Raw genomic sequence first — 21,882 nt, 5'->3', positions numbered from 1 at the left:
TGTTGTGGCTGGCTTGATCTTCTATCCAGATCACTCAAACTTTCTCCATGTCAGCAATGAGGCTGCTTTGCTTTCTTATCATTTGTGTGTTCACTGGAGTAGTAACTTTAATTTCCTTCAAGAACTCTTCCTTTGCAATCACAACTTGGCTAACTGTTTGGTGCAACAGACCTAGCTTTCAGGCTATCTCAGCTTTCAACATGCCTGCCTCACAGCTTAATTATTTCTGGCTTTTGACTGTATGAGTGCAATTTGTGGCACCCAAAAACAATTACAATAGCAACATCAAAGATCACTGATCACAGATCACCAGAAGGTATAATAGTGAAAAAGTTTAATAAATTGTGAGAATTACCAAAATGTGACAGAGACATGAAGTGAGCACACGCTGTTGGAAAAACGGCATTGAAAGACTTGCTCAATGCAGGATTGCGACAAACCTTCAATTTGTAAAAACACAGTAGGATATAACAACCATTTATTGAGGCATAATAAAGCAAAGCACAATAAAGCCAGGTATGCCTGTCTACCCATATGGTAGAACATTATTAGGTGACAAAAATAAATAAAGCACTGACACAGGCTACAACATGAATGAGCCTTGAAAACATTACACTAAGTGAAAAAAGCCAGTCACAGAAAACCACAGGTTTTATGATTCCATTTATATTAAATGTCCAGAACTGGGAAATCTGTAGAGACAGAAAGCAGATTAGTGGTTGCCTAGGTTGGGCGAATAAGGCTTGGGGAGAAATAGGGAGTGACTAGCTAAATGAGCACAGGATTTCTTTTTGGAGAGATAAAAATGTTCTAGAATTGACTGTGATGATAGCTGCATAACTGTGAATATACTAAAAACCACTGAATGGTAAACTTTACATGGGTGAACTGTATCATATATAAATAATGTCTCAGTAAAGTTGTTATATAGATAAAATCAGACAGCCATTTTGTATGTTTCTAATGGAGAGGATACCAGATTGAAAATAAATAATTTTCTAATTAGAAAATGCAGAAATAATTTTCAATATATTTAAAAAATATTCATCAACAATATAAATCTCCTACATCCAGTTTTTTCCTCAACAGAAAAGACATGTGGTTACCTCCTACAACTTCATTTAAAATTTAAAATGAAGTTGTAGGAAAATATTTGCAATAAAAAGCATTAGGAGATATACCTAATGTAAATGACGAGTTAATGGGTGCAGCACACCAACATGGCACATGTATACATATGTAACAACCTGCACGTTGTGCACATGTACCCTAGAACTTAAAGTATAATAAAAGAAGTTTAATGGTTTAGACTGAAATATTAATAAGTAGAAGGCGATGAATGCATTTGTAGTATTCACTTTTTTCAGAAATTATAACGCCTGATGGAAAAATAATTTTTAAAATATGTAATATACACATATAGCCACAAACCCACACTATTCTGCCACTGAACCCAAAATAAGCTTGCAAATAAAGTTACTATCCCTCTCTTCCTCCTCCTGAGGTGCTCATAGGCTGCGTAGTCAAGATTGGGCACTTGCAAACCACATGACCTCATGAATGCTATCTTATCATATCACAGGTTCCTCAGACTGACCACAATAACTTAAATCAGACAGGCAGCAAAGTAGCACTAAGTCTTTCACACGTACTATTGGCATGACATTTCTAGCTGTCCAGCTTGTGGGGAGTGAAAATCTGACTATCTCGTGTCCACCTGCATCTGCGAGATATGGTTCATAAGAAGCACATGATTTACTGCACTACATACAGACTCTCAACTACAATTTAAAATTTTAGTTTTTGTAAATCTGAGAGAGCTACCTATTCATCTTTTATCAATTCCTCTTTAATTGACACTTAGTAAATAAGTGGAGCACGTTTTCAATTTGAAAAACTGTCAATACTATGTTATTATTTATTTTTAAAAATAACATTGTTAATTAAATTTTTAAAGAGACAGGGTCTTGCTTTGTTGCTCATGCTAGTCTTGAACTTCTGGCCTCAAGTGATCCTCCTGCCTTGGGCTCCCAAAGTGCTGAGATTACAGGCCATTGTGCCTGGCTCGTTTCTTTAGAAAAAAATTGTATATTAAAATCAAATTACTTGATGTAAAAAAAAAAAAAAAGGCTTTTAAAATGAATTAGTGTATTTTAAAATCATGGTATAGTCAAAGAAATAAGACTTTTACATTTAAGAACACAGAGAATTAAAAAACAAGCATGATGTATTGGGTAGCTTAGTGGATAATAGTATTCAGATTGGCTCTGAAACACACCTCATGTAGACCAAGACTCCAGAAGTAACACAATTCCAAATGATTTTTAAAAACACAATCAAGAAAATAATTATATTTTATAGATTTCCTCTTGTTTGATTAAAAAAGCTTTACTTTCAGCCATTAGATCAGTCTCTATGAATGTTATTTTCAGTACCACATTCTAAAAACAAACTGAGCAATGTAAGTCTCTCTCTCACTTTGGCTTCAGGAATGCCCCTCTCTACTGATTTTCCTCCTACTTTTCATACTAATCCTTCTTGGTCTCCTTTATGAATTCTTTACTTGCCTCCAAGCCTCTGCATATATGCCTCTCTGCTTGAAATATCCTCTATTCTCCTTTTCCTACCAATCTTCTACTTCTTCTCTAATACACAATTTAGGCAGCCCCATGATCATAGATTTTCTGACATGTTTCTAGGCCATGGTGCCATGTGGTTCTACTACAGTACTGCCCACACGAACTGCTTATCCTTATCAGTCTAAACTCAACAACTGGAACTATGACTTTTACACACCTAGCACAGCACTGGGATGGAAGTGGCTTTAGGTACCATTTAGTATAACTGCTTTGCAATCAAGAAACTGAGGCATGGCTTAAGGCATGCCTGTGAATTAAAAGATGTTCAAATATTCACTGATTAAATAGATACATGAAGTGAATTGGCATCCTAAGGTCACCCAGCTAATCAGTGGCAAAGACAGAACTACAATCCAGGTCTCCTGACTGAACTCCACTGTTACAAAGATGACAGTTTCTCAATCACCTGTAGTATGATGGAGAACAAAGACACACAAAATCTGGAAAGAAATCTAAACTTGCCAAACGAAAAAAAAAAATAGCCTGGGCGCGGTGGCTCACACCTGTAATTCCAGCACTTTGGGAGACTGAGGCCGATGGATCATGAGGTCAGGAGTTCAAGACCAGCCTGGCCAACATGGTGAAACCCCATCTCTACTAAAAACACAAAAATTATGGGATTATGTAAAAAGACCAAATCTACGTCTGATTGGGGTGCCTGAAAGTGAGGGGGAAAATGGAACCAAGTTGGAAAACACTCTTCAGGATATCATCCAGGAGAACTTCCCCAACCTAGTAGGGCAGGCCAACATTCAAATTCAGGAAATACAGAGAACGCCACAAAGATACTCCTCCAGAAGAGCAACTCCAAGACACATAATTGCCAGATTCACCAAAGTTGAAATGAAGGAAAAAATCTTAAGGGCAGTCAGAGAGAAAGGTCGGGTTACCCACAAAGGGAAGCCCATCAGAATAACAGCAGACCTCTCGGCAGAAACTCTACAAGCCAGAAGAGAGTGGGGGCCAATATTCAACGTTCTTAAAGAAAAGAATTTTCAACCCAGAATTTCATATCCAGCCAAACTAAGCTTCATCAGTGAAGGAGAAATAAAATCCTTTACAGATAAGCAAATGCTTAGAGATTTTGTCACCACCAGGCCTGCCTTACAAGAGACCCTGAAGGAAGCCCTAAACATGGAAAGGAACAAGCGGTACCAGCCATTGCAAAAACATGCCAAAATGTAAAGATCATCGAGGCTAGGAAGAAACTGCATCAACTAACGAGCAAAATAACCAGTTAATATCATAATGACAGGATCAAGTTCACACATAACAATATTAACGTTAAATGTCAATGGACTAAATGCTCCAATTAAAAGACACAGACTGGCAAACTGGATCAAGAGTCAAGACCCATCAGTCTGCTGTATTCAGGAGACCCATCTCACATGCAGAGACATACATAGGCTCAAAATAAAGGGATGGAGGAAGATCTACCAAGCAAATGGAGAACAAAAAAAAGCAGGGGTTGCAATCCTAGTCTCTGATAAAACAGACTTTAAACCATCAAAGATCAAAAGAGACAAAGAAGGCCATTACATCATGGTAAAGGGATCAATTCAACAGGAAGAGCTAACTCTCCTAAATATATATGCACCCAATACAGGAGCACCCAGATTCATAAAGCAAGTCCTTAGAGACCTACAAAGAGACTTAGACTCCCATACAATAATAATGGGAGACTTCAACACTCCACTGTCAACATTAGACAGATCAACGAGACAGAAAGTTAACAAGGATATCCAGGAATTGAACTCATATCTGCACCAAGCGGACCTAATAGACATCTATAGAACTCTCCACCCCAAATCAACAGAATATACATTCTTCTCAGCACCACATCGCACTTATTCCAAAATTGACCACATAATTGGAAGTAAAGCACTCCTCAGCAAATGTACAAGAACAGAAATTATAACAAACTGTCTCTCAGACCACAGTGCAATCAAACTAGAACTCAGGACTAAGAAACTCAATCCAAACCGCTCAACTACATGGAAACTGAACAACCTGCTCCTGAATGACTACTGGGTACATAACGAAATGAAAGCAGAAATAAAGATGTTCTTTGAAACCAATGAGAACAAAGATACAACATACCAGAATCTCTGGGACACATTTAAAGCAGTGTGTAGAGGGAAATTTATAGCACTAAATGCCCACAAGAGAAGCAGGAGAGATCTAAAATTGACACTCTAACATCACAATTAAAAGAACTAGAGAGGCAAGAGCAAACACATTCAAAAGCTAGCAGAAGGCAAGAAATAACTAAGATCAGAGCAGAACTGAAGGAGATAGAGACACAAAAAACCCTCCAAAAAATCAATGAATCCAGGAGTTGGTTTTTTGAAAAGATCAACAAAATTGACAGACCGCTAGCTAGACTAATAAAGAAGAAAAGAGAGAGGAATCAAATAGACGCAATAAAAAATGATAAAGGGGATATCACCACCGACCCCACAGAAATACAAACTACCATCAGAGAATACTATAAACACCTCTACGCAAATCAACTAGAAAATCTAGAAGAAATGGATAATTTCCTGGACACTTACACTCTCCCAAGACTAAACCAGGAAGAAGTTGAATCCCTGAATAGACCAATAGCAGGCTCTGAAATTGAGGCAACAATTAATAGCCTACCCACCAAAAAAAGTCCAGGACCAGATGGATTCACAGCTGAATTCTACCAGAGGTACAAGGAGGAGCTGGTACCATTCCTTCTGAAACTATTTCAATCAATAGAAAAAGAGGGAATCCTCCCTAACTCTTTTTATGAGGCCAACATCATCCTGATACCAAAGCCTGGCAGAGACACAACAAAAAGAGAATTTTAGACCAATATCCCTGATGAACATCGATGCAAAAATCCTCAATAAAATACTGGCAAACCGGATTCAGCAGCACATCAAAAAGCTTATCCACCATGATCAAGTGGGCTTCATCCCTGGGATGCAAGGCTGGTTCAACATTCGCAAATCAATAAACGTAATCCAGCATATAAACAGAACCAAAGACAAGAACCACATGATTATCTCAATAGATGCAGAAAAGGCTTTTGACAAAATTCAACAGCCCTTTATGCTAAAAACGCTCAATAAATTTGGTATTGATGGAACGTACCTCAAAATAATAAGAGCTATTTATGACAAACCCACAGCGAATATCATACTGAATGGGCAAAAACTGGAAAAATTCCCTTTGAAAACTGGCACAAGACAGGGATGCCCTCTCTCACCACTCCTATTCAACATAGTGTTGGAAGTTCTGGCTAGGGCAATCAGGCAAGAGAAAGAAATCAAGGGTATCCAGTTAGGAAAAGAAGAAGTCAAATTGTCCCTGTTTGCAGATGACATGATTGTATATTTAGAAAACCCCATTGTCTCAGCCCAAAATCTGCTTAAGCTGATAAGCAACTTCAGCAAAGTCTCAGGATACAAAATTAATGTGCAAAAATCACAAGCATTCTTATACACCAGTAACAGACAAGCAGAGAGCCAAATCAGGAATCAACTTCCATTCACAATTGCTTCAAAGAGAATCAAATACCTAGGAATCCAGCTTACAAGGGATGTAAAGGACCTCTCCAAGGAGAACTACAAACCACTGCTCAGTGAAATCAAAGAGGACACAAACAAATGGAAGAACATACCATGCTCATGGATAGGAAGAATCAATATCGTGAAAATGGCCATACTGCCCAAGGTGATTTATAGATTCAATGCCATCCCCATCAAGCTACCAATGAGTTTCTTCACAGAATTGGAAAAAACGGCTTTAAAGTTCATATGGAACCAAAAAAGAGCCCGCATTGCCAAGACAATCCTAAGTCAAAAGGACAAAGCTGGAGGCGTCACGCTACCTGACTTCAAACTATACTACAAGGCTACAGTAACCAAAACAGCATGGTACTGGTACCACAACAGAGATATAGACCAATGGAACAGAACAGAGTCCTCAGAAATATACCACACATCTACAGCCATCTGATCTTTGACAAACCTGACAAAAACAAGAAATGGGGAAAGGATTCCCTATTTAATAAATGGTGCTGGGAAAATTGGCTAGCCATAAGTAGAAAGCTGAAACTGGATCCTTTCCTTACCCCTTATACGAAAATTAATTCAAGATGGATTAGAGACTTAAATGTTAGACCTAATACCATAAAAACCCTAGAAGAAAATCTAGGTAGTACCATTCAGGACATAGGCATGGGCAAGGACTTCATGTCTAAAACACCAAAAGCAACGGCAGCAAAAGCAAAAATTGACACATGGGATCTAATTAAACTAAAGAGCTTTTGCACAGCTAAAGAAACTACCATCAGAGTGAACAGGCAACCTACAGAATGGGAAAAAAATTTGCAACCTACTCATCTGACAAAGGGCTAATATCCAGAATCTACCAAGAACTCAAACAAATATACAAGAAAAAAGCAAACAACCCCATCAAAAAGTGGGGAAAGGATATGAACAGACATTTCTCAAAAGAAGACATCCATACAGCCAACAGACACATGAAAAAATGCTCATCATCACTGGCCATCAGAGAAATGCAAATCAAAACCACAATGAGATACCATCTCACACCAGTTAGAATGGCAATCATTAAGAAGTCAGGAAACAACAGGTGTTGGAGAGGATGTGGAGAAATAGGAACACTTTTACACTGTTGGTGGGATTGTAAACTAGTTCAACCATTATGGAAAACAGTATGGCGATTCCTCAAGGATCTAGAACTAGATGTACCATATGACCCAGCCATCCCACTACTGGGTATATACCAAAGGATTATAAATTACTCTACTACAAAGACACATGCACACGTTTGTTTATTGTGGCACTATTCACAATAGCAAAGACTTGGAATCAACCCAAATGTCCATCTGTGACAGACTGGATTAAGAAAATGTGGCACATATACACCATGGAATACTATGCAGCCATCAAAAAGGATGAGTTTGCGTCCTTTGTAGGGACATGGATGCAGCTGGAAACCATCATTCTTAGCAACTATCACAAGAAGAGAAAACCAAACACCGCATGTTCTCACTCATAGGTGGGAACTGAACAATGAGATCACTTGGACTCGGGAAGGGGAACATCACACACTGGGGCCTATCATGGGGAGGGGGGAGGAGGGAGGGATTGCATTGGGGAGTTATACATGATATAAACGTCATGCACATGTACCCTAGAACTTAAAGTATAATAAAAAAAAAAAAAAAAAAAAAAACACAAAAATTAGCTGGCATGGTGGCGCGCGCATGTAATCCCAACTACTCAGGAGGCTGAGGCAGGAGAATTGCTTGAACCCCGGGAGGCGGAAGTTGCAGTGAACTGAGATCATACCACTGCACTCCAGCCTGGGCGACAGAGCAAGACTCCATCTCAAAAAAATAAAATAAAATAAAATAAAAATAAAATAAAATAAAAAATCCAGAATTAAGATTAAGAACCAGATAAATTGCATGAATTTTTTTCTTTTCTTTCTTTTTTTTTTTTTGAGACTTGGTCTCATTCTGCTACCCAGGCTGAAGTTCAGTGGAATGATCTTGGCTCACTGCAACCTCGACCTCCTGGGTCAAGGGATCCTCCCACTTCAGCCTCCCAAGTAGCTGGGACTACAGGTGTGCACCACCACACAGAGCTAATTTTTGTAGAGACAGGGTTTCTCCATGTTGGTCAGGCTGATCTTGAACTCCTGAGTGATCCACCTGCCTTAGCCTCCCTAAGTGCTGGGATTACAGGTGTGAGCCACTGCACTTGGCAACTGCATGAATTTCTAACCCTCCCACTTCTCCGTTTTATGGATGTGCTTAGAAGTACTGACACGATAATGGAAGAAAAAAGTGGGAGTTAGATGAAGAGTAGGAATAATCAGCTTTTGAATGAATGGAAAAACATTTAAAAATGAACACTCAAGCCCTGAAACCAGAGTAAGTTCGCAAGATTTTAAAACTGTAGCTCATTTTAGCATCCCATATCAAGTTGAATGACACATTTGAGCACATCCTATTAGTATTACTCAAATGATAAATACGCTTAATACTACAGTCATGCTAAAAGTTTACATATAATTAAAATGGTTTTAGATGTTTATATTTAATTTTCTTATGTCTGGGATCTAAGAGTACATTACTAGTATGGTCTCTTCCTGGGAATGCTAAAAGAAAGAGAAGTCTCTTTCAGCCTTACTGAATTAAATCTGCTTAAGAATTGCTGTAAAAAACTATAAAACCTGTCACTACAGGCTTGATAGTTCCATTTCCTTCAAAAAATGCTTCTCACCATCTGCCTTTATTTTTCACAGACCCTTGACTTCCAGTTTCCCTTGAAGTGGTTTCTCATGACTTATATTTCCATTCTAATTGTCCAAGAGTAATTGTTGGGACCAACTCTTCAGAAATTTACTGGTAAGTATTAATTAACAGTTTTTCTGTTTTTCAGCTACATTTGAAATCTAGCTCTACTCATGTAATATAATGTAAAATACTATTAAAAAACTTGCCATCTAGTGCCAGGAAACACAGATGTGTTCAAGGACTAATAGGGCTGTAGAAAAAAAAAAAGACACTGAAGCCAGCTTCAAAGAGTTCCCATTGGCCAAATTTAGGACAATATGAACACCAAGAGAACTGACTGAATTCATGAGTTCAGACTACCATGCCAGGACTTTCAAAAGACCCTAAGAAATATAAGGCTGAATAAGGTAATCTTTGCTGTCAAGAAATTCACAATTCAGCTTGACTCTAAACATCAGAGAGGACATAACGACCATTAACTAGAACAAATGAAATTAAGTGCTGTGTTGTCTCACATTTCTGAACCATTAAGTACTCTCTATCAGTGCCAACCATATAGTCTTTATCAAATTAACTTTTCCGCTTTTCCCCACCAAACTAAAAGTTCCTTGAGAGTAGGGCTACTCTTCTCATTGTGTCTAGGACAATTTTAGAAAAAATTCCATCTAATGCAGCTTAATATTCAAGACTGATTTTATAATTCCACCAGGTTCTGTTTCTTGACCAGTGTGATATATCCCCTGAAGATATTTATTTGGTCCTCTGAGTACCAGATTCAAATTCCTTGTTTTACATTGATTCTGTATTCTTTAAGTTGGTTGCTCACTCGAATTTTTTCCTAGAAATCTCTTAACAAACCCTCTGGAGGCATATCCTACCTTAGTTAATATTCCTAAGATGCTTCCTTATTTGGTTTCTTACATTTTAAAAGTTCTAATATTTTTCCTCACTTGACTTTTAATTGTGGTTTTTTTCTTTTCTAGGTGGTTTCCTTATCTAGCGTCTTACCCCTCTCCTACTAGATCTTTGTGTTCATGTTTTCATTAACTAACTCCAGTTTCTCAATGAAATTACTATCATGAGAGGCACATGTTTTCATTAACAGTTTAAAAAAATTTTTCTTTTTTTACCCATGGCAGGAATTAGATAAACAGATGCACATAATGGGTAGAACACCAATTATATTTTATGAATATACCATAAAACTGAAAAGTGGTCTGAAAGTCTTGAATAAAGTAAGGTATCCTGTGTGGGATTATTTATTTATTTATTTTGAGACAGGGTTTCACTCTGTCACCCAGGCTGGAATGCAGTGGCACAATCTCAGCTCACTGCAACCTCTGACTCCCAGGCTCAAGAGATCTTCCCACCTCAGCCTCCCAAGTAGCTGGAACTACAGGGGCATGCCACCACACCTGGCTTTCTTTTTTTTTTTTTTTGAGATGGAGTCTCACTGTGTCACCCAGGCTGGAGGGCAGTGGAATGATCACGGCTCACTGCAGCCTCCGCCTCCTGTGTTCAAGCGATTCTCCTGCCTCAGCCTCCCCAGCAGCTGGGATTACAGGTGTGCACCACCACGCCTGGCTAATTTTTGTATTTTTAGTAAAGACGGGGTTTCACCATGTTGGTCAGGCTGTTCTTGAACTCCTGAGCTCATGATCCCTCTGCCTCGGCCTCTCAAAGTGCTGGGATTACAGGCATGAGCCACCGTGAACTGCCAATTTTTGTATTTTTTGGTAGAGGGTTTTGCCATATTCCCCAGGTTGGTCTCAAAGTCCTGGGCTCATGCCATCAGCCAACCTCGGTCTCACACAGTGCCAGCATCACAGATGTGAGCGACCGCGCCCTGCCCCTGTATGGGATTATTACAGTTTTTCCCAGACTACAGTATATTATACATTCTTTTAAATGGCAAGAAATACTTGGAGAAACATACTGCCTTGGAGTTTTAAAAAAATTAATCTGGAAACATCTTGCCACCAGTTAAACTTCAAACTCTTCAAACAGAATGCATTTAACAGCAAAGGTAATTTATGTCTTTGAATAAGCTTGTATTTCCTAAATAAGAGGTATATATGAATTGGATTGACTTTTTTTTTTATCATGTTCTGCGTTTCTCAAAACATCAAATATGGCTAGGAAATCTCAGTTGCCTGTTTTCAGAAAGTCATCAAATATTTAAAAGCTACAATGCTAGTAGCACCAAATGGAAACTGAAGCAGAATCTGAATGTCAAGTTGGACAAATTCTGTAGTCTCACAAGGAATAGAAGCTGCTGCAGAAAGAAAAATAAATAATTATGAGCTACGAGTAGATTTTTACTAACTAGATGTTAGGTTCTCATCTGAGAGAAGCAATTCAATTTAATTCAATTAAACAAATGCTTATAGAACTCTAACTATGTTTAATATGTCACCATTAAGTGGGCCAGCAGGATCATGGTAAGGCAGTGGGATGCAGTAGATCAGAAGCCAGAATGCCCAGGCATGATGAGTTCCATCTCAGCTACAAACTAGCTTTGTAACTTTGGGTAAGTCCCTTAACCCTTAGGGCCTCAGCTTCTTCATTTATCAAATGAAAAACAAGATAAATTTTAAGAACACTTCTGGTTTCAAAAAATATGATTCTTAAATCTCAGCTTTAAGTATTTTACATAGTGATATTGTTCCAAATATAAAAATCTGCATAATAATTTCTAAAATGGACTTCAAATAAGATAAACTGCTTATCCGAGATAAAACAGAACATATAAGAGGAAAAGGAGTAATAGCTACTCATTTAAATAAGTCATTAAGAATCAGTTTTTGCTGGGCACAGTAGTTGATGCCTGTAATCCCAGCATTTTCAGAGGCCGAGACAGGGAGATCTCTTGAGCCCAGGAGTTCCCGACCAGCCTGGGCAACACAGTGAGACCCTGTCTCTTAAAAACAAACAAATAAACAAAAAATCAGGTGCAATCTTGCACACCTGTAGTCCCAGCTACTCAGGAGGCTGAGGTGGGAGGATCACTTGAGCCCAGCAGGTTGAGGTTGCAGTGAGCAGTGATGGTACCATTGCACTCCAGCTGGGCCACAGAGCAAGACCCTGTCTCCAGAAAAAATAAAGAAAGAAAAGAATGGGTTTTTAAAATATAAATGGAGGCTGTAAGATTAAAAAGTAGTGTATGTATTTAATAGGCTTAAAGCAATTTTCACAGAATGGCAAATACAATCTTTCATCATCTACATGGGACCTTTTGGGTAGGGGGATAAAAAACCTATTTACTTGGTTGTATGAGATCCTGAAACTTCTGCATGCTACTTTACACTGCTCTGTTTAGAGAAAGAACAAATTTAAGGGAATAATTTCTTTTATTAAGAAGCTGCCACACTGGGAAAACTAATACTTTCTATTATAAAAATATGCAGGATAGCTTGTAACTCCATACACTGAAGTTTTTCTTAAACATTAACATTTTCTTAAAAGTTAAAATTCACTCATCAGTACAAAGAGATAGCACTGTTTTTAATTCTTATTTCTGTTTCTATAAGTAGACTACTGTTATCAATGGAGTTTTATGGTAAGAATGTCAATTCTGTTCTTGAGTACTACTCTGTAAACTAGGTAACATACTTGGAGCTTTGTAGTACCTAAAAGGAAATAAAGACTGGTAGAAACAGAAATAAGAATAAGCACTTTGGGAGGCCGAGGCGCGCAGACTGCCTGAGCTCAGGAGTTCAAGAACAGCCAAGGCAACATGGTGAAACCCTGTGTCTGCTAAAATACAAAAAATTAACCAGGTGTGATGGCATGTGCCTATAGTCCCAGCTACTTAGGAGGCTGAGGCAGGAGAATCGCTTGAACCCAGGAGGCAGAGGTTGCAGTGAGTCGAGATTGCGCAGAGTGAAATTCTTGTCTCAAAAAAAAAAAAAAAAAAAGAAAAGGAATAAGCATGAAGTTAAATAAACCAAAAAACAGGCCAGGCGCGGTGGCTCAAGCCTGTAATCTCAGCACTTTGGGAGGCCGAGACGGGCGGATCACGAGGTCAGGAGATCGAGACCATCCCGGCTAACACAGCGAAACCCCGTCTCTACTAAAAAAATACAAAAAACTAGCCGGGCGAGGTGGCGGGCGCCTGTAGTCCCAGCTACTCTGGAGGCTGAGGCAGGAGAATGCCGTAAACCTGGGGGGCAGAGCTTGCAGTGAGCTGAGATTTGGTCACTGCACTCCAGCCTGGGCGACAGAACGAGACTCTGTCTCAAAAAAATAAAAATAAAAAATAAACCAAAAAACAGTATCATTCAGTATGAAAGAAAAAAAAAAAAAAAAAAACAGCTGCCAACAACTATAGAACCAGATGACTAAGTTCTTTTCTACCTTTAGTATTTTAGTTTTAATCCCTAGATGAAGAGCAGTGCTGAATGAGCCTTAAAAAGGTCTTATTAACCACTTTTTTTTTTTTTTTTGAGATGAAGTCTTGCTCTGTCACCCAGCCTGGGGTGCAGTGGTGTGATCTTGGCTCACTGCAACCTCCGTCTCCTGGGTTCAAGTGATTCTCCTGCCTCAGCCTCCCGAGTAGCTGAGATTATAGGTGTGCACCACCATGCCTGGCTAATTTTTGTATTTTTAGTAGAGACGGGGTTTCACCATGTTGGCCAGGATGGTCTTGAACTCCTGACCTTGTGATTCACCCACTTCGGCCTCCCAAAGTGTTGGGATTACAGGAGTGAGCCACCGCTTTAAATAGAAAAATACAAGCATAAGGAAAAAAAAAAATCCAAAGAAATATAAAAGGGCATATAGTTAAATTCTCACTTAAAGTTTTCCACAGGTTCTTGGAAAGTGTCATTTTAAGTGAGAGGACGTACACAGAAACCAATTTTTTCCCCTCATGATTATAAACAAAACGACATTATTCATGGACATGTTATATGTCTTTTACTTTGGAGTCTCCGTTTCCAAGAACCTATTGACAATGTTGAGGACTTACTGTATTGTCATCTGATTGTTAAAATTCCTTATTTAAAACATTCCAGTTTAATAACAAAATGAGTATACGTATTAAAAACTATATTAAGAATGTCTAGGACATTAAAATACTTTTTGATATATATTTAATTAAATCCATAGCTCAGGTTTATATAAACAGATATCAGAATTTAAAAACTTAAGGAATAGTCACATAATTTTTTTCTTACATTTTTATTTTTTTCTAGAGTTAGGGTCTCACTGCCACCCAGGCTGGAGTGTAGTGGCATGATCTTAGCTCACTGCAACCTCAAACTCCTGGGTTCAGAGCAATCCTCCTGCCTCAGTCTCCCAAGTAACTAGAACTACAAGGCCCACACTACCATTCCTGTTTATATAAACATTTTCTGAATCAAACCTCAGTAAGGGCTTTATTTAGATTTCTTTTTATTTACTCAAATTCCTAATCACCTACTTAAAAAAAGATTCCTGTGACACGTAATTTAACTTAGAAAAATTGCCTTTCCCAACAAAAAAGACAGGATGACAGAAAACCAGTAGAAACCAATAGAATGATTATTCCTAGAAAGTAAGTAGGTTTTATCTACCTGAGTTGTATGTTGTTTACAGCATACCAAAATAGTTCTTTTTCTTTTTCCCAGCTTTGTCTTGAAATAGCTTACATTTCTCTTTTTTTCTTTTTCTGGTTTTTTGTTTTGTTTTGTTTTGTTTTGAGACAGAGTCTCTGTGGCCCAGGCTGGAGTGCAGTGGTGTGATCTTGGCTTACTGCAACCTCTGTCTCCCAGGTTTAAGCCATTCTCGTGCTTCAGCTTCCTGAGTAGCTGGGGTTACAGGCACGCACCACCATGTCCTGCTAATTTTTGTATTATTTATTTATTTATTTTTAGTAGAGACGGGGTTTAGCCATGTTGGCCAGACTGGTCTCAAACTCCTGACCTTAGATGATCTGCCTGCCTCAGCCTCTCAGAGTGCTGGAATAACAGGCATGAGCCACCATGCCTGGCTGTTTCTCTAATTTCTTCAGGAAGGGTGTTTCAGTAGTATTTAGCAATAGAACATTTCTCCTTTCAAGTTCTTTCTTAAATCATCCATTGTTCTTTGACAAATCATAAAAAATTCCGAAGAAATCTTTTTTTTTTTTTTTTCTTGAGACAGGGTCTCACTGTGTCGCCCAGGCTGAAGTACAGTGGTGTGATCTCTGCTCACTGCAACCTCTGGCTCCCAGGCTCAAGCAATTCTCCCACCTCAGCTTCCCAAGTAGCTGGGACTACAGGTGCACACCACCACACCCAGCTAATTTTTGCTTTTTTTTTTTTTTTTTGTAGAGACAGGGTTTCTCCATGTTGGCCACCTGCTTCGGCCTCCCCAAGTGCTGGGATTATAAGCGTGAGCCTCCATGCCCAGCCAAGAAATCTGTCTTAATAAGTTTATTCTTCAAAAGGATCTGAGAAGTTTAAAATGTAAATAACTACACTGAAATGATCCCTTCCTCCTTCAGGGACTCCTGTGTCTTCACACTCTCCCGCCTATCTCCCTGGTGGTTTTGGTTCTCCTGGCTCTCTTGACCTTAAAGGCTGGGAGAACTTCAGAACTTGCTCCTGGACACCCTTCTTTTTATATATGAATGCCATTTATATGCCAGTGAGGGCTACACCTATTTTTAGCCCTGACCTCTCTTCAGAATTTCACACTCACATAGCCACTGCCTATCTGATACCTTCATTTGAATGTTTAATAGGACTCTCAACCTTACTACAAACCTTAGAATAAAAATAGAGCTCTTGTTTACCTTTCTCTATATTGGTCAATGGCACCAACCAACCATTCACTCAATTACTCAAGCCAAAACTCTCTGGAGCCAATGAATATTTTTCCTTATGAGATAAACATACTTCTAACACAGCCACATTACATTTCCACTTCTTCCATCCTTCTAAGCCATGTTTGATCTTATCTGGACCATTGTGACAGACTCCTCATGAATTTCCCTCTTCTCACTCTTTCTCTTCTACAATCAGTTCACTGTACAGCAGGCAGAGTAAATGAAATTATAAAATTTTCTGTATGAAACCATCCAAAGAAGGCAGGCATGGTGGTGCAGCTCTGTAGTCCCAGCTACTCGGTAAGTTAAGGTGGAAGGATCACTTGAGCCCAGGAGTTAGAGGCCAGCCTGAGCAATATAGTGAGACCCCCATTTCTAAAACAAAAACAAAAACAAAAACAAAAACAAAAACAAAAACAAAAACAAAAAACAAAACAAAAAAACCTAAACAACCCTAACCAAAAAAACCCCTAACAACAACAAACATTCAAAAGCTTTCCACTACACACCCTGGTTTACAAAGCACTACACAGTTGTCCCTCGGTATCTGTGGGAGATTGGGTCCAGGATATCTCAAGGATACTAAAATCCATGGATGCTCAAGTCCCTGATATAAAATGGCATATTTGCATATAATCTATGCCTGACTTCCTGTATACTTCAAATCATCTCTAGCTTACTTATAATACCTAATACAATGTTAATGCAATATAAACTGTTATACTGTATTGTTTAGGGAATAATAATAAGGAAAACAATTTGCAGATGTTCAGTACAGCTACAGATGCAATAGTTTTTAAAAAATGTTTTTGATCCAAGGTTGGTTGAATCCACTGATGCAAAACCCATGGATACAGAGGACCAATTGTAAATAATCTGACCTCACCTGCCTCTCTAATTTTATCTTATACCATTTTCCTACCCTTCACTATACTCCAGCCACACTAGTATTGTTTCTCAAAATGACCATTTCATTTTCTTCTAAGGTCTTTGGGCTAGTTGTTTCTTCTGTCTGGAATGCTCTTTCCACTGATTTTCACATATTAAGAGGCTTCTGGATGGGCATGGTGGCTCACGCCTGTAATCCCAGCACTCTGGGAGGCAGAGGCAGGCGGATCACAAGGTCAGGAGTTCGAGACCAGCCTGGTCAACATGGTGAAACTCCATCTCTACTAAAAAAATACAAAAATTAGCCAGGCATCGTGGTGCGTGCCTGTAACCCTAGCTACTCAGGAGGCTGAGGCAGGAGAATTGCTTGAATCCAGGAGGCAGAGGTTGCAGTAAGCCAAGATCATGCCACTGCACTCCAGCGTGGGAGACAGAGCAAGACTCCATCCAAAAAAAAAAAAGCAGCTTCTTGGCATTCCCATGCAATTTATATGTGACCTCATCTGCAAAACCTTTCACAAACATCATTTTTTCATTAGAAACATTTTCACAAAGTACCCAGTACATGCCAATGTTGTTCCATATACTGGGGGAAAAGTACTCAATCTCATTAACAATCAGGGAAATGCACATTCAAACCATAATGAGAAATCTCTTCATAGTCACAGAATGGCTAAAATAAGACTGACAATTCCACATGTTGATGAAGACGTAGAACAGCAAGAACTTTCTTCACTGCTTATAGACAGTATAAACTGGCATAAATCACTTAAAGCAATGTTCTTAACAGACCAACTGGAAATAATCTAAATGTTCACCAACATAATAGATAAATAAATCATGGTATATTTATACAAAGGAAAATTACACAGTGATGAAAATGAACAACCTACAGCTACATTTTAAAATGACAAAGTAAAATCTCACAAACAATGTTGAGCAAAAGCAGGAAGACACAAAAGAACACATACTGCAAGAAGCCATTTATATAAAGTTCAAAAAGTTAAAACGACTGTATTAGAAGTCTGAGATCACGGTTACCTTTGAGTAGAAGGGAGGCAGTACGGGCTGAAAGAGTATGAACAGGGCTCTGGGGTCTATTTCTTGGGCCTGGATGATACCTACATGAGTGTGATCATTTTGTGATAATTTACTGAGCTATAAACTTTTGACTTGGACACGTCTCTGCATGTTATGCTGCTACACAAAACCTTTTTTTTTGAGACAGGGTCTCGCTTTGACACCCAGGCTGGAGTGCAGTGGTGTGATCATGGTTCACTACAGCCTTGACTTCCTGGGTTCAACTGATCCTCCCGCCTCGGCCATTGGAGTAGCTGGGGCTACAGGTGCATGCCGCCAGGCCTGGCGTTTTTTTTTTCAAGCTTGGGCTGGTCTTGAACTCCTGGGCTCAAGTGACCCTCCAACCTTGGTCTCCCAAAGTGCTGGGATTGCAGGCATGAGCCACTGCACTCAGCCTACAAAAGCTTTTTTTTTTAAGTTTCTGTTCTTTATTTAACTTTTATGATTATGAAGCCATTCAAATGTTAAGGATAATAACCAGGGAACTCACACTAGGTCTCCTTTGTGAGGAAGCAATGGAGAACTTGTTATTTAATCTTAGTATCAGGAATAGATGTGGCTCTTCTAGCTAATTGGTCTGTTTTCATAATATAGACACTCTGAAATGTTTAAGTGACCAGGTTTTATGTTGGCTGCTAAAAGCCTTAGAGCCAAATCTGAGGCCCACTTATAGGAAAGAGATATTTTTATGGTAAGCATTTTTATAATGGTCTTATTCATGCTTCCATATTATATTTCTACAGTTTTTTTCTTTCCTTTTGCTCCCAAAATTGTAGTTTATTATTTTGTAGAGGTTGCAAATTTCCTTAATTCTATCTGCAACAAGGAAGCGTATTAATAAATAAAAATGCTTTCAAGTTTTTTTTTTTTTAAAAAGATGCAGTTTGTTTGATTTCCACTCTTTAAATCTGCACAACCTAGCTTTTAATTTTCACAGTAGACAATTCTACCCTGTTGATTTTCTTTTCATGTTTGTATAAGGTAAGACTGCTTTCTTAGGCTACACGTAAAAAACTGACATCAAAGTTAAAGTTCATGTGAGTTATTTTCTGGCAGTCTATCTATCTATCTATCTATCTATCTATCTAATCTATCTACCTACCTATCTATCTATCCGTCCGTCCACTTTTCCAATCCATCCTATCTATCTATCTATCTATTGATCAATCGATCAATTGGAGTCTCACTCTGTTGCCTGGAGTGCAGTGGCATGATCTCAGCTCACTCCAACCTCACCTCACAGGTTCAAGTGATTCTTCTGCCTCAGCCTCCTCAGTAGCTGGGGTTACAGGCACACACCACCATGCCTGGCGATTTTTGTATTTTTAGTAGAGATGGGGTTTCACCATGTTGGATAGGCTGGTCTCAAACTCCTGACCGCAAGTGATCCACTTGCTTCAGCCTCCCAAAGTGCTGGGATTACAAGCATGAGCCACCACACCCGGCCAGAATATCATGATTTTTAGTCAAAGCATATGACAGGGAAAATTAATGTTTGTTGACTGATTTTTACACTAGTTTTAGAAATAAAGTCAATCTATATGTAAGTTTCAGCAACACTAAAGCTTCCTTATCATGAGACCTCAAAATTTTAAATGGGAGGTTGCTTTATTTTAATCACAATTTCCTTTGAGAACACCTTTTGAACATAAGTATTTCCTAGGGTTCTCAAAAGAATAAAGATTTCTAGAACACACTTATTTGTAACTTGTTCTTTCATGCTATGGCTATCGATTTAAAAATATGATAATAAATACACACAAATAGGTAAAGATTATATGTAAGATCCTGAATCCCTCAAACATTATCATGGCTGAAAATTAATATTTACAGGAATGATTCCCCAAATTTCAAAACAAATAAAACTGAGCCACATCTAAGACTTACTGTTCTGTTTATGTTTTATTTCTTCTTCATTTAGAATTAACTCTTAGACTGACTACCCCAGGAGGTATTACCCAAAACATACAGACTTTAACTGAAGGGTGTAATACCAGGAAAGGGTAATGTCTAAACTTTTTCCTTTGAGGTTTAAATTCACTTAGTGGTCAAAATGAGTTTTCTTTTTTTTTTTTTTCTTTCTCTTTCTTCTTCTTTTTAAACAAATGAAAGCTATACTACCTTCTCAAATCTCATTACTGTGAATAAACATTATTTTATAAATAATTCAAAACAAGAAATATGGTATTCCATTCGTGTTTAGCCAAATACTATCATTAAAATAGAAAACAATAAAGGACAAGAAAATTGACCTCGAGCCACATTAACATCTCTCTCTAATCAAAACATATTAGTTTAAATACTTTAAATTACTCAGTATAGTACTTAGTAAAACCAAAAATTTTGTGAGTTGAATCTCACAGATTCAAGGTAGTGCCAGTTTAAAAAGCATTCCGATACTAAGAAATCTGTTAACTGATATTAAGCAAGTATCCTTTTTTGCAATCTCAGTAATACCACCATGAGGGGGAAAAGAAGACTAGAGTAAAAAGACTTCCCTCTGCATGCAACGGTAAATACCACAAATCTATTCTATAGGTATAAGCACAATTGTAATTTAGTTGAAGTAACTTTGACATCTATGCAAACTATCAAGAGGTTTTACACCACAAAAAAAAAATAAAATATTTGCCATGAAAATATTAATTGATCATTCTAGGTCATGCTAATGAGGTTAAGGGGAAATAAATCCCCCATATTAGAACAGAAGATGCTTGCTAAAAAGACAATTTTCAAAAATATTATTAATTATAACCAATAATTCACAGAAGATATTCAGCACACAAGTGTCAGTCTTATAACCAGTAATAAAGTGTTGTTACAATACAGAGGAAGGAAGAAAGAAATATGTGAATATCAAAATTTATCACTTACCTCATGATTCAGCTCTGCTATCTGATCTTTCAGTTCCCTAATATACTGGTTAGAATCAGACTTGTTAAGCTGTCCTTGAAGCTTTCCTTCTTCTTTCTGTTTTGTGGCAAAACAACAAAAACAGGAGGCAATTTTTCACAGCATGTACTCAAATATTTCAAGGTATAGGAAAAGCATAGGCACATACCCTTTAATCACCTGAATTCTGAACAAATCCATTCTCAAACTACCTCTGACAAACAATTCACAGTGAGCTATGCTGTTACTTATTTATTCACTTAGAGACAGAGTTTCGCTCTTGTTGCCCAGGCTGGATGGAGTGCAATGGTGCCATCTTGGCTCACCGCAACCTCCGCTTCCCAGATTCAAGCGATTCTCCTGCCTCAGCCTCCCAAGTAGCTGGGATTAACAGGCATGTGCCACCACGCCTGGCTAATTTTGCATTTTTAGTCGAGACAGGGTTTCTCCATGTTGGTCAGGCTGGTCTCAAACTTCCGACCTCAGGTGTGATTATTTCTTTCAAAATGCTTAATAAAGGTTATTTACAATAAATATAATTTATAAAATATATCTTTTGAAGGAGTCTCAGAAATCAGTAATTGAATGGGTCTACTGATGAAAAAATTACCCTAGAATTTCAAAGTAATTTATCTAGTCATTTTGAGGGCAGACGATTCTCTATTCATACCGTAAGGGATTCAATACTTAGTCAAGAAGATGGCAAGCTTCCCATATTCTTTCATTCTTGGGAATCTGCTTTTGCTTGGGGAACAGAAAAGGGGGAAAAAAAAGAAAAAGTTGTCCAAATCACTCTACAAAGGGGAGGACAGCTTTGAGTCTCCTCTGTTTAATTAGCTCTCAGTGTGGACTGGAAGTCCTAGATATAGCTGATTAAAAGCTGCTTCTGATCCTAAGAGTTTGTTTCAGGTGAGCATTGGGACTATTTTCTAGGAATATAGATAGGTAAAGAGAGGCACTTTTTCTTATACCACCTGAAGACAAACAAATTATTTTTCAGATAAAGAGTTTTTTTTGTTTTTGTTTTTTTGAGATGGAGTTTTGCTGCCATCCAGACTGGAGTGCAATGGCGCGATTTTTGCTCACTGCAACCTCTGCCTCCCTAACTACCCTTAGTTTGTTCTTCAACTCCTTTCATCAACTTATTCCTATTCCCTGTTTTTTGTTTATTTTGCTTTGTTCTCTTTCTTTTGGCAATCTGTCTTAAAAACCTTTTACTAGAATATGGCCTGCTGACGTGGTTTAGTGTAATTAATATTGGCATAGATATAAAAGCACAACTACAGCTT

The 21,882-nt window shown here is 38.2% G+C and overlaps 1 protein-coding gene across 7 annotated transcripts in view; it reads right to left on the bottom strand.

Moving 5' to 3' along the window:
• EVI5 (ecotropic viral integration site 5) overlaps positions 1–21,882 on the bottom strand; it is a 271,308-nt gene that overhangs the window by 37,916 nt on the left and 211,510 nt on the right. For all 7 annotated transcript variants that reach the window (XM_033200700.1, XM_033200699.1, XM_033200704.1 and 4 more), the window contains one exon: positions 20,576–20,671. In XM_033200700.1, the coding sequence (XP_033056591.1) occupies positions 20,576–20,671 (96 nt within the window). The remainder of the gene's footprint in view (positions 1–20,575; positions 20,672–21,882) is intronic.

Source organism: Trachypithecus francoisi, unplaced genomic scaffold, assembly GCF_009764315.1.
Source record: "Trachypithecus francoisi isolate TF-2019V2 unplaced genomic scaffold, Tfra_2.0 Lachesis_group5, whole genome shotgun sequence".
NCBI lineage: Eukaryota > Metazoa > Chordata > Mammalia > Primates > Cercopithecidae > Trachypithecus > Trachypithecus francoisi.
This window is presented reverse-complemented; position numbering and strand designations above follow the sequence as displayed.